The sequence below is a fragment of the Aplysia californica genome, unplaced genomic scaffold, assembly GCF_000002075.1.
Source record: "Aplysia californica isolate F4 #8 unplaced genomic scaffold, AplCal3.0 scaffold00020, whole genome shotgun sequence".
NCBI classification, from domain to species: Eukaryota; Metazoa; Mollusca; class Gastropoda; order Aplysiida; family Aplysiidae; genus Aplysia; species Aplysia californica.
Window position 1 is genome coordinate 1,148,671 of NW_004797290.1, and position 12,456 is coordinate 1,161,126.

The 12,456-nt window shown below is 39.3% G+C and overlaps 1 protein-coding gene and 1 long non-coding RNA gene across 2 annotated transcripts; one reads left to right on the forward strand and one right to left on the reverse strand.

Annotated features, from left to right (window-relative positions):
* Positions 1-376: 376 nt before the first annotated feature.
* On the forward strand, positions 377-6,182 carry LOC101863320 (beta-hexosaminidase subunit beta; the record flags this gene model as incomplete). The annotated part of the gene is given in 6 exon segments (XM_005090642.3): positions 377-463; positions 1,294-1,363; positions 2,050-2,221; positions 2,692-2,782; positions 3,987-4,091; positions 5,909-6,182. Coding segments are annotated over 6 exon segments (583 nt in total), but the record flags the coding sequence as incomplete, so codon positions are not given.
* Positions 6,183-7,229: 1,047 nt separating this feature from the next.
* LOC101863562 lies at positions 7,230-11,279 on the reverse strand. The gene is made up of 3 exons (XR_220102.1): positions 11,001-11,279; positions 10,306-10,521; positions 7,230-7,400 (listed from the first exon to the last, which is right to left on the reverse strand). It is a non-coding gene; the product is annotated as an uncharacterized LOC101863562 (long non-coding RNA).
* Between the last annotated feature and the right edge of the window lie 1,177 nt (positions 11,280-12,456).

The window sequence follows — 12,456 nt, forward strand, 5'->3', positions numbered from 1 at the left end:
GTGTGTGTGTGTGTACATGTATTATAAATACATTTCACTATTTCACTTAACACATTCCTTTTAGTTTTGCAAATTATTAAAACCACTTGTGGGATAGAGAAGAACAGAAGAAAAAACCCCACAGGTATTGTTGATCGTATGGGCCGTCTTCAAAGTTTACTCTAACGTCTGGATCCAATCATAAGTCAGAGGTAAGGCCTACATGTAACATGGTTGAATGGCACCACTGGAGGGTAGGCCCTTACTTATTTTCTTCCCCTCTGTTTTTTCTGTCTATCTGATTTACCACTTCCCTGCACTACTTGACCGTTATTGTGTCGATGTGCTTCTCTTTCCTCAAACTCAAAACTCAAACATGTCTCCACATTTATTACAGGCAGTCCAACCCCGGCATCACTGCTTTCATGAAGAAAATGGGCTTTGGTGATGATTACACGAAACTGGAGCAGTACTACATGCAGAAGTAAGTCACTGGGCGTACGTTCGTACACAACCGTACAGTTATAATGATAGGCCTGATTGGTAGCAGAATATAGACCCGATCATAATCATCATTCTCATAACAAGAATAATAATATATGGCATTTACGTAGCCTCAACCCCAATTAAAAAGGGCTGGTTCCGAGCGCTTTGCATGTCTACAAAAGCAGCAGCAAAAGTACAGTAGACCTACAATGTGTCCCGTCCAAAGAGGTTATTTGTTATCATGTCTTAAATTTATATCATTTCTCCTAAAAACAGAAATGGCATTAGTCGACTGTTCATGAATTGAAAATATCTGCAGTGTGTTCCATAAAATGCAAATGCTCTTTCATCGATTTTTTAAAGTTTCATTGACATCAATAGAATAGGCTAATTTGTTTTTGTCAGTTAGTGACCTTGAACTGTGAGCTGGAAAAAACCCAGTTTCAACTGATTTGATAAATATACGATTGTGCCCTATCATTCAAGTTCAAGCATTTGTGATATAGAGTGGCGTACTTGTACTGTACATTATTATGTTCTCAACTGTTGGAAATCAGCCTTTAGATACAAGTAATCTTACCAACCCACAAGATCCTTAAAATAAGTAAAAGAAACCAAAAAAAAAAAGAAGGACACGATTTTTTTTCTCTCAGGATTTAGCTTAGTACCAAACCTTGCAACATCATGATCAGTATTATTATTACTTCAATATCCACATGGATTTAAAGGACGAGAATCGCTTCCACGTCTCTATTCCGGTGTTTGCTTTAGACGTTCTTTTATTGTCTTTTTTTAAAACGTGATTTCAATGTTTCAATTGGCTTTCAGGGTGCTTGACATTGTGTCTGGTCTGAAAAAGGGATACATGGTTTGGCAAGAGGTCGTCGACCTTGCAAAGGTACACTGCTTTCTTGTCTTCGTACAATATGTAACAAGTTAGCTAATCGTTTTGTGCGGCTGCATTCTGCCATTCTTATTATGATTTACATGAAGCCGTTATTGTATTTTTGTCCAAGTCCTACCTTAAACCTTGCCTGTTAACAGTACGCTGATGAGCCACACTAAGTACAACCACATGTACATTAGAAATGTCTCATGAGTTTAAAGTCTGAACCTGTCACCGTAATTAGCCTGATGGTAGTTGTAAAGTTCAAAGAGCATGCTGTAAAGCAAGAGTACGCCCATTTTTAATTAAATGATCTTTATTAATCAATCGATTAACGTGTCTTTGGTCAGGACTTGGACATGTGGAGGGTTGTTTGAGAGCACAGATTTACACCGTAAAATACACCGTATTTGACAGTCAAGTTTGAATGCTCAATACGGAACACTGTATGCATTCCTACCTTAGTTTTTTGCTTGGTTCTAACTACAGTCGAAACTGTCTAAGACGGCCGCCCATTGTCGGGTAGAAAAGTGACCTTCGTCTTAGATCGACGTCTTACACAATGTCATTATAAAGTACAAAAATACGCCGTGGAAGAAATGGGAAGTGGTAGTTAGTACAAGTGATTGTTTTACATGTATACAGATGGCCTTAAGAGCAGGTTCACTGTTGTAATAATAATTTCCTTATGTTGGCAGGTAGCTGAAGACACTATTGTGAATGTTTGGAGAGACAAGTGGCAGGACGAGATGGCCAGGGTGACAGGTATGGGCTACAAGACACTCCTCTCCAACTGTTGGTACCTCAACTACATCAGCTATGGTCCCGACTGGAGTACTTACTACAAGTGTGACCCACAAGACTTCCCAGGTGCGTCCCATTGTACTCATGCGTTTGTGTGAGTGTGTGTTGTGTGTGTGTGAGTGTTTGTGAGAGTGTGTACATGTATATATATTTATGTGTGTGCGTGCGTGATGCGCGCCCGTGTGTGTGTGTGTGTGTGTGTGTGTGCGTGCGTGTGTGTGTGTGTGTGTGTGTGTGTGTGTGTGTGTGTGAATATAAGAAAGAGGAGGACGAAAGTGACGCCGAGGAAAGGAGGAGGAGGAGGAATTATTCTGTTACTCTCCGGGAACCTTAATTATGATAAGGAGGAGGGTGTTTAGAGGTAATAACAAAGAGAGCTCCTTTCTCAGGAGGTTTCTGCTCTCATTTCTATATTCTGGCAAGTTTGGGCCTACTGAAGATGGATTTTGCTTTAGAGTGATTACTTTCTGCATTTGTATTCTCGCGTATTCTGCTGTTACATCACACGTAACATGCATTCTGATGTTTTATTTCAGGCACTGCTCAACAGAAAAGTCTTGTTCTTGGAGGGACAACAACAATGTGGGGGGAATATGTTGACGACACAAATCTCATCTCCAGATTTTGGTGAGTTGTACTTGTAGCCTACTTACTTGTAGATTCTACTTGTACAATGTATCACTATCTGGATATCAGTAATTCTATTGAAGTTTTGTTTTCTCGTTGTAAAGTAGAAAGTGAAATGAAAATAGTAGGCTTGTTTTCTATAAGGTGAAAACTTTTATTTCAGTACATGTACATATAAGGCAGTAAAAATTCATAAATTATGCATTATCATCGATTTATTATCTCACTCCGGAAGAGCTTGGGCGTCTGATATTACTGATAACAAAGCCCTCGGTTTTTGTTGGGTTTTTTTTGTTGTTTTGTTTAAGCTAGAATCTAGGTCTGAGCGAATCTTGTAATAGAAAGATAACATAAAATCAATCTAGTTAATCAACATAGACTCAGATTGTGTAGTTGGTGAGTGTAATTAGTATGAAGCACTATATAATGGTAGGCCCTACTCATTTAATCCTCGGTTTCATTCGCCTCTATCAGTATCACTGACCATCCTGGTATTGGTCATGGGCTGACTAGCGTAGCACTCGCGCGGGCTGTTTGAATTTGATTGAATAGCTTACTGATCAAGTTAACATCTGACTTTTTGATGTACTGGGGTTCTCATTAGTGCCTTTATCCTGTGAGCTGAAGGACGAATAATACTATAGATACCGGGTAGATCTAGTAATATTATACATGTACCCATCACACCTCTCTTATTCTTATCGCTGAATTACTCTCTCTCATTTTCATGTCTGTTCTGAAGTGTTCTGGGCGAACTTCTCCAACTCCAGGAGTTATGCCCCATATTAAGCCAGGGATTTGCCTCCAGATCTGGGCCTTCCTCTCTTTCTCCTCACCTGTTGGGGGGAGGGGAGGGGGGGTCCTTCATAGTCATCTTAGCTTTGCTCCTGTTTGCGTCGAGAAAAATTACGAACTTGGTCAGTAATGTAACAAACAAATACATTGCTGTGAATCAGTGTGTTCTCCACGGCTATTTAGACATTTAGTTTTTACAGATACTTAATTGAACACTGCTGTCAATCAGTTGAATCAGTGTGTGTACACCATACATTTAGATCTAGTACATGTATTTAGATCTAGACTTCAATGTAACATTGTTGTAAACCCAAGAGGTATTACATGTATTAGTACATGTACAGGTATATAGAAAAGTCTAGATATAGGCGTACCCACCAATGTCCCACTATTTCGTTTCTGTCGTCAGGCCACGAGCAGCGGCTGTAGGTGAGCGTCTGTGGAGTGACGCCTCTGTCACTGATGTCGGCGAGGCCCAACTGCGTATCGCTGAACACCGATGTCGCATGGTCAAGTAAGTCTTAATACTTAATGTCACTGGACGAAGTATTTTTTTTCTTCTTTTTGGTAAGTGCTTTATGCATTTGCAATTGCATAACTTAATAAGGTCATGTGAGAGCGCGGGACACATTTAACATAGATCTAACATTTTCAGTTAGTAGGAAATTTTGAATTTTGGCTGGGTGGCGGTCGAAGCCTACTCTTATCGATTTTAGACCACCAATTGATGTTTAAGTAGCCTACGTGCGCAACTTGCACGCGGGACCCCCGAGATTGTTTGCCCTTGTCCGAGAAGTAGAAGGCTTGGTGTAGATCTTTCCTACCACTACTACCAGAAAATCAGGGGTGTGGCTGAAAGACAGCAGTTAGGAGGAGCCAAGGAGTAGCAGTAGCAGTAGAAAGGCTGCAGAAAGAGTCAGAAACCCAGAGGAGGGGGCAAAGAAGATGAGGGGATGGGGGCACAAAGTGGAGACGAAAGCAGATAACAGAACGTTGCTAGAGAGAAAGAAAGGGGGTAAAAGGAGACATTGTTTCTATCGCTACCTGGATTCAAACCCGGGACCTTTGAATTAGAGGCAACCACCTTAACCTCTAGGCCACGTGGATGTGCAATGGGACATGCATACGGTACCGTAATTGTGTGGCATGATAGGCGCCTATATATAATATGTAGTGGCATCGTGGTGAAATCAGACGCCTGTCAAAATAATGAAATCAAAATAAAAAAGACCGGCATTTTTCCGCTTGTTGGGCGCATTTTTTAATGCTTTTTTTTCCTCAATACCTTTTAAGGCCATCTAAAAATACATGTCTATCTGGATTTTACTGAAAACCGCTGATCAAAGGTACACCCCAAAAAAGTGCAAATTTGCAGTTTCCAAGGATACTCACACTTTGGAAGTCATCAAACTTGGTGGCCATTTTCTCACTAATTTTACCTCTGACACTAAGCGACCTTTCTTCAAGCACAAATATCTCGACATCTCTTCAAGATAGATGGGTATTCTATTCTTGAAAAGCAAGATAAATCGTAATAAATGATTACGCCTTACTCAATATGATACCAATACATGTAGATATATCTCCATATGTCCAAATGACGAGCGTCTACTGAATCCACCAAATTATGGTGTTCTTTTCTTCTAAAATCTATTCTAAGTCAATAGACCTAAATAAATGAAATCTCATCTTTGAAAGGCGTAACCCGGTACTGATTTAACAATGTCCTTTTCAGAAGATCGAAGATCAGCATGGTAGGCCTACACATTGAGAGCATAACTCTATACTATACATGATGTATTGTCAGTCAGTAGAGAAATGCATGGCTGACATCTCACACTCACAGTAGTGCACTTACTGAATAAAATATGTAAAACATGTTTAATCTTTGAATTTCATATTTATAGTTCAATCCATAACTGAATGAATGTTTTATTGTTTTCGGCTATTGCTTGCTTCTTATTGTTTTGTATTTTTCTCCTTCTACTGAAATATCACTACATGTACAATGGATCACTAGTATCAGGTAGCAAAGCAGTTTTCTCAACACGAGCTGTTGACAGCTCTGGTGAGTGTAGTGTAGTGTAGCACCCCAACAAGGGCTTGTTTTACTCCAACACAACTGATGGTGATTATATATATATATCTTCTTGTTTTCAAAATTGGCAGTAACATTGGAGAAGTGCTCTTCTTGATTCATGTCCATTTTCCCTTATAATTTACCTTCTCTTACAACTCCACTGTGATCAGTCACTAATGTCTAGATCTATCAAACTTTAATACATCGACATGTACATCGTAATTTGTAATTCTTTCCAACCCACATTGCAGACGTGGCTTCAACGCTGAAGAGCTCATAGGACCTGGCTACTGTGATGTGGAGTACTGAACTGACTCTTCCAGTCCAGTCCTGACTGTGACCTCAGCAATTTGGACACATTCCGTGCCACATTAAAAATAAAAATAATGCGTTAATATTGTATCGTCCATAGGTTTGTACATTGTATTATTTTCCACTTGAAGAAAAAATTAATTGATAATGTGTTTAAAACTAGATCTAAACTGCGTTTGTGTGTAATAAAATATAATATGTGGAAAACACTAATAGGACGTTTCTATTGTACTTGTACATTCGGAATGTTGAAACCTGCGTCTTCCATGTGCATGTCGGCCACACATGGGATGACATCTTTTGCTGACAATACACAAGCATGGGTTAAGTGTCCCTGTTAACATTGTTGCGTTATCAAATAACGTCCATCTCCAAAGGACCGAGCCATATGGGTTTTGAGCCTTAAAAACTCCACAAGCTCATGAACGCCAAGTCGGGGAGACTCGCCATAGTTCAGCATGATACCAATTAATGGCTAGCGGAGCGTCCGCGAGACCTACATGTATTTCAGTCTGAATAGCTTGCTGATCAAGTCAGTGTCTGATTTTTTAAAAATGTTAATGATGTATTGGTGTTTTCTGTGAGCAGAGTGACAAATAGATTTAGATACTGCACCCCTCTTATTTTATCATGAAATAACATGTATTCTCACTCTCACGAATGTCTCTGCTCGCTCAGATGGACATGTGGTCGCTTTTAAGGACAAGCGCGCTAACCCAGATTTCGGAGGTTTCCAGAAATCTTGACTTACACCAAAAAATGGGCATTGCCCTGCTTAGGGGAGAAATTTGGTTTCACTGGTGTGTATATATCTGTTTGGTTATAGAGAAAATTCTCCTTGTCTTTTAAAGAAACTGAACCAGGGGCAAAAACTCTACCTTCCATTTTCTCAAAACAGCATTTTACGAGATAGCCCCCTTATGCTTAAAAGCGACCATGTGCAAAGTGTACTTGTGAGTAGAGTCTCTGTTTTCTTTCCTTGTTCATTATTCATCTCACTACTCAAGGCGCTTCTTTGAAACGAACTGCAGTATATGAGTCTACAAGTGTTAAACTCATACATGTAGGTTACATTAACTATGAAAACGTCCCTTTTAGTTTAAGCGGAACAGAGACCATACAAAATGTAACCAGTGCTGGAAATATTCTGTCTACAGAAAAAGAAAGTCTTTTCGGCAGTATGAGTATGAACATGAGTTGTAGTGCATAACCTCACAGCTTTTAGAACAGAGAAATACGTTAAACACAAGACAAGGGGTGTGACGTGTTAGGGAATATATATTCAGTGAACATTCTTGATCACGGTCCAAACACAACATTCAAACCAAATGTAGAACAGGAAATTGGAAATGAGACTGTGTCATGCCAAGCCCAGCACACGGCCTAGAAATGTTTTGCAGCACTTCTTCTTCCACAATGCATGGACTCCAGCTGAAAGAGACAAAGAGTTCGTATAAATCAAAAGTTAGCGTATCCTGAAAAAATGACTTATAAAGAAAGACAATGACTACAACAAAAAGGGACATCTTTAAACTTCTAATAACATACGTACATTCACAAATGCATCTGTGTCCTCGGTAAAGGGAATCACATACCTTAATTCTGTCCGTGCTACAACTTTGTCGTGAACCAAAGGGAAGATCAAGAGGGATTAGCGGTTTGAACATTTGGCACAATGCCCTATAATAAAGTATGTACAAAAAGTTAAGGACCACTTGCAAAAGTGCACGCAAAATAAAAACCAGCAAAGCAAATTATTCCTTCTTTGACAAAAATTCACTTCATCATCCATTATGTGCAAAAAAGAAATTTCGTCACAATAGAAACAAAAATGCGTAATTCCCAGCTCTCAAAAGGGACCCACCCTCAAAATCGAAAATCACAAAAGAAGGGGTCTCAAAAAGTCTCAGCAATATCAAGGAAAAAGACCAGTTTAGGTTTGTGAATGTCAATGGAATTGCCCACCATTCACGGAAAGGCAGTCAAGGCATCCTGACAGGGCAGCGGTATCTACATGAGATTCTTCGACCTCCTGTGGTCGTCCCGGCGGTGCAGCTGATTGGGCTTGCTGCTGTCCTTCACGGCGACAACGCCACGCCGTACTTTCAGTCCAGACCTCACTCCTATTGAATAGTTCTCGGCTGAGCTTGGTCGGAGAGTTCATGAGAACCACCCCTTGCCCGCCAACTAACAGCAGCTGCTAGGATGGCTGTAGCACGAATGGAACAATATTCTGGCACGGCTGATCAACTCTATGCACCAGCGGTGCCTTGACTGCCTAGCCGTGAATGGGAGGCACACGCGCTTCTGAAAATTCCATTGACATTCACGAACTTTTAAACTGGTTGTTTTCTTTGATATTTCTGAGACTTTTTGAGATCCTTTCTTTTGTGATTTTCGATTTTGATACTGGATCCTTTTTGAGCGCTGGGAATCACGCATTTCTGTTTCTATAGTGATGAAATTTCTTTTTTGTACTTACGGATTGATGAATTAAATGTATGACAAAGAAGGTATAGTTTGCTTTGCTGGTTTTTATTTTGCGTCCACTTTTGCAAGAGGTCCTTGACTTTATGTGAAGACTGTATGAGCTTACACAGTGCGGTCAAAAATTCGTGGCACAAGCTGTTGTCAGATATTTCCTAAACTGTCGAACACTCTCCTGGGGGGTTTTTCACAATGACTTGTATCAATTTGTCTTAATAGATCAATATTTTTGTAAACACCTGTAAGCTGTATTTTAGAAAATATTCTTAATAGATTAAATATCATTTTTTAAAATCCAAGTAGGTGGTTTCTACAGATTTTAAAAGGTTTACATTTACAGCTGGGACAATGTCGCTTTTAAAAGCAAGTCTGACATGTTTTCCTTATCGTAACACTATGCTTATTGAACGCAGGTTTTGAGAACCTTTAGTGCAAACAGAGTGTTCAGAGTTCACTAATAAATTTTGCCACTAAAAAGTGCCATTGGTGAGCTGTGATTTAGGCCATATGCGTATGCAAAATGTGTCCGAGAAGCGGGAATTGCTGTGAACTATCCCCTTTTCTGTATGGCGAAGATTTGTAATATTTTATGTAAATTTTTTGAAGAAAATTTTTTAATCAAGCCTCAATAATTGTTTTGGAAAAATATGACTAAGTTAAGACGAATTGATACAAACTGCTGTGCAATGTGCAGATTGCGGGTAACATTGATTCACCTGCTAAAGAGAAATTGGAGGATAAATTGCGCCACGAATTTTTTACCACACTATACCACATGTATAGAGAGGAAGAGTTCAATGGCAGTACACGGCAGCACATTTTGAAAGCGGTCACAAATCAGTCCAAATCTCCAGTTTTAAAGCAGCCCTCAAGAACAAGCAAAGTTCACTGTCACAATAAAAAACAAGTAATGTCAAGGTCTTTTACCTACGAATTAATAAAATTTGAAACCCGTAAAATAGGGATCAATACATGTAAAATGCAGGGTGATTGACGAGGAACACGAACCCCCCCCCCCAACCACCACTTTTTTTTCTTGTCTAAGTAACTTTAGTAACAGTAACTACTTTCCTTCACAATGATGTATGTTAGAGACAAGCCTGCAAATCAATGAATTTTTAATTAAATTAAATAGAAAACGATTTAGATTATACTTATACACAAGTACATGTACCGACATAATCTAGAAGTATTTCACATACATGTAATAGATTTAAGTCTACAACTAACTAGAAATTTCTTAATTTGTTAGTACGTTGACCCTTTTTCTGTTAACGTGTGTAATTATAATGACTGAATGGTTTGCAAATCAGACGTAATTTCCACTGTGACTATTGACAGCATCGGAATGGGACCAGACTGACAGGCTATGTCGTAACTGATGTCAAAAGTGTATTTGTGTAATAGGCATTGTACAGTTTAAAGGCCTCACAAATTGAACCGGACAGTTCTCAATAACACCGAAAAACAGTGTGAAACACATTCTGAAACATGATAAATATAAAACAAATAGAGCCATACCACCGTGTTTTCACATACTCTTTATCTATCACGAGTACCTCTCGAGGGTTTTAAAACGTGTGTGTATCAGCGTGTAATCTAGACTGCACTGAAGTGTATTGATCACAATCCACTTCTGGTTACATGTGGGGGGGGGGGGTGTGGACTCTTATCTATGTAGATTTATCTCACTCCCAAACCCTCTCATTTGAGCGCTTCTTGATGAAGAATGTATACAGTTGACAGGCTTCACTTAGTAAAGGCTTACATAATATAGACATTGCACTATGACACTTCGCAGTGGGATAGTGTATGAGAACACATGATATAAATAAGATACTATACTGACCCCAAAGAAAGCGTGGTGAATTTATTCCTCTTCCTCATCCACGTCTTCCCAGCAAATGGTTTTAGCCAGCTGTTGAGGGCTCCGAGATTCATCTCCTGGTTGTGCCAGCCACAAAACTCTCCTGTATATCAGGAAGGGGGCGGTGAGTGCGCTGCCCCAGAAGATAGCAAATCCAATGGTTGTTTTATACTTGCAGCCAATCCCAAAAGGTAAATTCTGAAGACAGAGAGGGTAAAAATGACCAATGAATTTATACAAATGATTTTTAACAGATCTAGATCTACATGTATATTCGTCATTTAGAACATGCTTTTCATTCATTTCACTGAACAAGCAGTTATATAAATTTGCCTTTCGAATTTGAATTCCATGCATCCATGGGCACATAACAAGGCCGCGTCAGAGATAGGAAGCATACTGATACTTATTATAATAGTATAAGTTTATGTCAACAAGTCAGATACCCTTATCCTTATCAACATCGCGATATTTGGAAGTGGGTACGTAGAACTGGGTAGAGATCTAGATTCTATAACACTAAAACCCTAATTGCCGCATTTTCCCTAGATCTAAATCTAGATCTATCTTAAAATGAACGCGTGTAATGTGTTCTTTCGTTTCCAAAACAATCTAATATCTAGATGACGGGGGGGGGGGGGGGGAATGCAATTTCTGTTTTCATCATCATATCTTACCGAGCCTGGTATGCCCTGCTGCTGGAAATCTTGATGGGACATTCTTTTTGGCTGTGTTGTTGAAAATGGCCTTTTGCATATTTGAGAACCTTTCGATATTCTTGAAAGGGACAAAAACGCCCTGCGTAAGATTTTGAACGTCATTGTGCTTTGGTTGAACACTCTGTGTCTTTCCAAAATGGTTGGAATAGATCTACTGTAACCTACACAAGATTGTAGAAGATCTATACACTGACTGAACCTGACCGTTGCACAAAAGTGCAAAGTGCAAACTAACTTAGGCCTACTTTTCAAGCAAAAAGGCGGTTCAAAGTTTCAACTTCCTGTCTTCCAATCGTGGAGACAACCTGGCATATGGCCTAATAAAACTAGGTCTAGCATCTGACAGTGACATCTGCGTTTGTTGCCATTTTTTGGTCCAAAAGTTTCCAAAAGTTGCCACAAAAAATGGAAAAAGTTGCCATAGATATTCTAGATCTAGAGTCTAAATTTTCGAGCTTTCAACTCTTTGTGACAACGTAGGCCTTTAGCAATATGTTGATTGAGGTAACTTAAATCTAAAGCACTAGAATTTCTTGTGCTCTGCTTTAGTTTTAAGCATCCAGAATATTATTTGTAGCCAAACAGAGAGTAAAAACGTGGAAATTAAAGGTTTCACAATAAAATTAATTAATAACTAGAACAGCACATAAACAACCACAAAAATTAACAAATGAGGGTGTGTGTCCTATCCGAAGATTGGCTGTTTTAACCCTAAACGTGTGTAGTTCAAGAAAAGTACAGGATATTACATCTACATAATTATGGAATCACACGACACATTAAGGGGCCTGCCACTAATTAGGCCTACTACCAGTGTCAGTATTCGGTTTTGGTGGAGACTCGCTCTAACATAACACTTTAAAAAAAAAGATAGGAACAACATCAAATTAAATTACAATACGCTATATAAACAAAACTATATAGATCTAGACCGAAGCGCCTCGACTAGTCCTATGTTGTATATGCCTATTATCCTGGTCTTTTCCCCATCATTCGTTCACGTTTCCTATCTTGTACAAGGCCTAGCCTAGCCTAGGCCTACTATCCGCGTGAGAACAAGATGTTCAACGACTTTATGTCGATTCAAGTACCCTTTAATTTTTTACAGTCAGTTTGGGAGAAAAAAAAGAAGGAAGTTGTTAGGCACGTGTACGCCCGCATAACACTGGATTGTTAGGGGCACGTATTTTCAAAGTCAAGGCCGTTCGGTGTTCCCAAAAGTCAAGGCGTTCGGCGGTTCGTTTCCCATTCATTTCACCAGCGTGCTTGGTCAAGCAAAGGTGGATTGGGATTGAGACTCGTAAACTTGTGACTTGATCTAGATCTAGATCTATTCTAAATTTTCTAGATCTCTGTTTGTCGGGAGGGAGGGAGAGAGAGTGTATTTCTGAATGAAAAAAGACAGATACAGAGA